Source organism: Lactuca saligna, chromosome 9, assembly GCF_052625555.1.
Source record: "Lactuca saligna cultivar CGN05327 chromosome 9, ASM5262555v1, whole genome shotgun sequence".
In the NCBI taxonomy this organism is placed as follows: Eukaryota; Viridiplantae; Streptophyta; class Magnoliopsida; order Asterales; family Asteraceae; genus Lactuca; species Lactuca saligna.
Window position 1 is genome coordinate 172,130,003 of NC_136425.1, and position 1,742 is coordinate 172,131,744.

General features: G+C 31.3%; 1 protein-coding gene across 1 annotated transcript; it reads left to right on the plus strand.

The window, feature by feature from the left end:
* The first annotated feature begins 210 nt into the window (after nucleotides 1–210).
* Nucleotides 211–903, plus strand: LOC145016933 (uncharacterized). Its single transcript, XM_078975084.1, has one exon. The coding sequence runs from the start codon at nucleotides 211–213 to the stop codon at nucleotides 901–903; it is 693 nt and encodes a 230-aa protein (XP_078831210.1).
* The last annotated feature ends 839 nt before the right edge of the window (nucleotides 904–1,742 follow it).

Genomic DNA, 1,742 nt, shown 5'->3' on the forward strand with positions numbered 1-1,742 from the left:
TTACACCCAAGGTTTTCTGTCGGAGATCTGAGCAAGGATCAATGCTTTTCTTTGTAAACCAATGTGTCACTTTCTTTTATCATGTGCTATTACACGATCTGAACATCACAGCCTCTCATTCAATTTAGTTGATTAATACTTGTGTAATTTCTGACCAAAACAATATATATGTTTGTTTCATTTTCTTTCTATCTTTTATCTCTTTTCAAAATGAATCAAAATGTTTGGAAAATAGTATTTGAAGTTAACGCTGATAGTTCATCATCTGAGGATGAACTTATCAAGAATAATTTGTTACCTGTGTTGTCTCATAGTAAACAAATTCTTCTTCAGAATATTGCTAGTTCAAGCAACACTCAAAGGAGAAACACAATCAACACAGATCGTTTAGAGGCTGAACGACAACTGAACCGACACTATTTTGCAAATGATTCAACCTATGGTCACGGGCAATTCCGCAGAAGGTTTTGTATGAGCAAATGTTTGTTTATGCAACTTGTTAGTGACATGGAGACAAATTATCTTTATTTTCAATTAACATGGGATGCAACAAATCAAAGAAGTGTTAGTGTGCTACAAAAATGCACATCAACAATATGTCAATTAGCGAAGGGTTATAACCCAAAATCGTCAGATGAGTATATGAATATATCAAAAGGAACTTCTTGTGAAGCTCTTGAAAATTTTTGCTACGGTGTTGTCCAAATGTATAAGGCTGAATATTTACACCAACAAACATCCACTGACATTCAACTTTTGTATGAAGCACATGAAGCTAGACATAGATTCACTGGAATGTTTGGTAGCGTTGACTGCACAAATTGGAATTGTAAGGAATTGTTTGAGGGAATTGAGAGGCCAATACATAAGAGGGTGCCCATCAGTATCCATCAACGATACTAGAAGTGGTAATATCACAAGATATATGTTTTTGGCATGCATTCTAAGGTGTAACTGGTTCTAACAATGATATAAATGTCATCTTCCAAGTCACCATTGTTTGATGAGAAATATCATGGAACAAGACCTGGTTGTTCATTTTATCTTAATGATGAACACTACAAACATGATTACTATCTTGCTGATGGAATACATCCATCATCGGTGGTATTTGTGAAGGCATATCCATATCCAATAACCGAAAAAAAAAGATATGGTTCAGGACAACACAAGAATTAGCAAGAAAAGACGTTAAATGTGCTTTTAGGGTCCTTAAAGGACGTCGGGAAATAATAAAAATGTATGCACGAGCTATGATGGTCAACAAAACAAAAAAATATAATGTATGCTTTTATTATACTAAACAATATGATATTGAAATATGAGGGTGTTGCACTATCTCATGTGTATCAGCCTGACCACCCCACAAACGAAGTTGGTGACCAAGAACTAATACATGAATTGCACAATGTTGAAACACCACCAACTTCGATCCGATCTTACTGTTCATATTGAACATGTTTACATTCCAACTCTAGATAATAACTAATTAATTTTTATTTTCGTTTTAGGAATTAAATTATGTTGTCCTTTTTTAAGTGTATTTTTTAATTATCGTGATTATAATTATCTTGATTTTTTTTATTTATAGTGTGGTTTTTAATTTAAATGTTATTTTTAATATTATTTTAGAATTTGTTTTGTTTTAAATTAGCAAATAAATAAATAAATAAATGTTATGTTTTATTTTAATTTATATTTTCTAATTTAATTTAATAAAAAAGATTATTAAATGTTATTTT

What these genes read in the sequence shown, in the direction of transcription:
- LOC145016933 (XM_078975084.1), top strand. Translation starts at nt 211, where the DNA reads ATGAATCAAAATGTTTGGAAAATAGTATTTGAAGTTAACGCTGATAGT.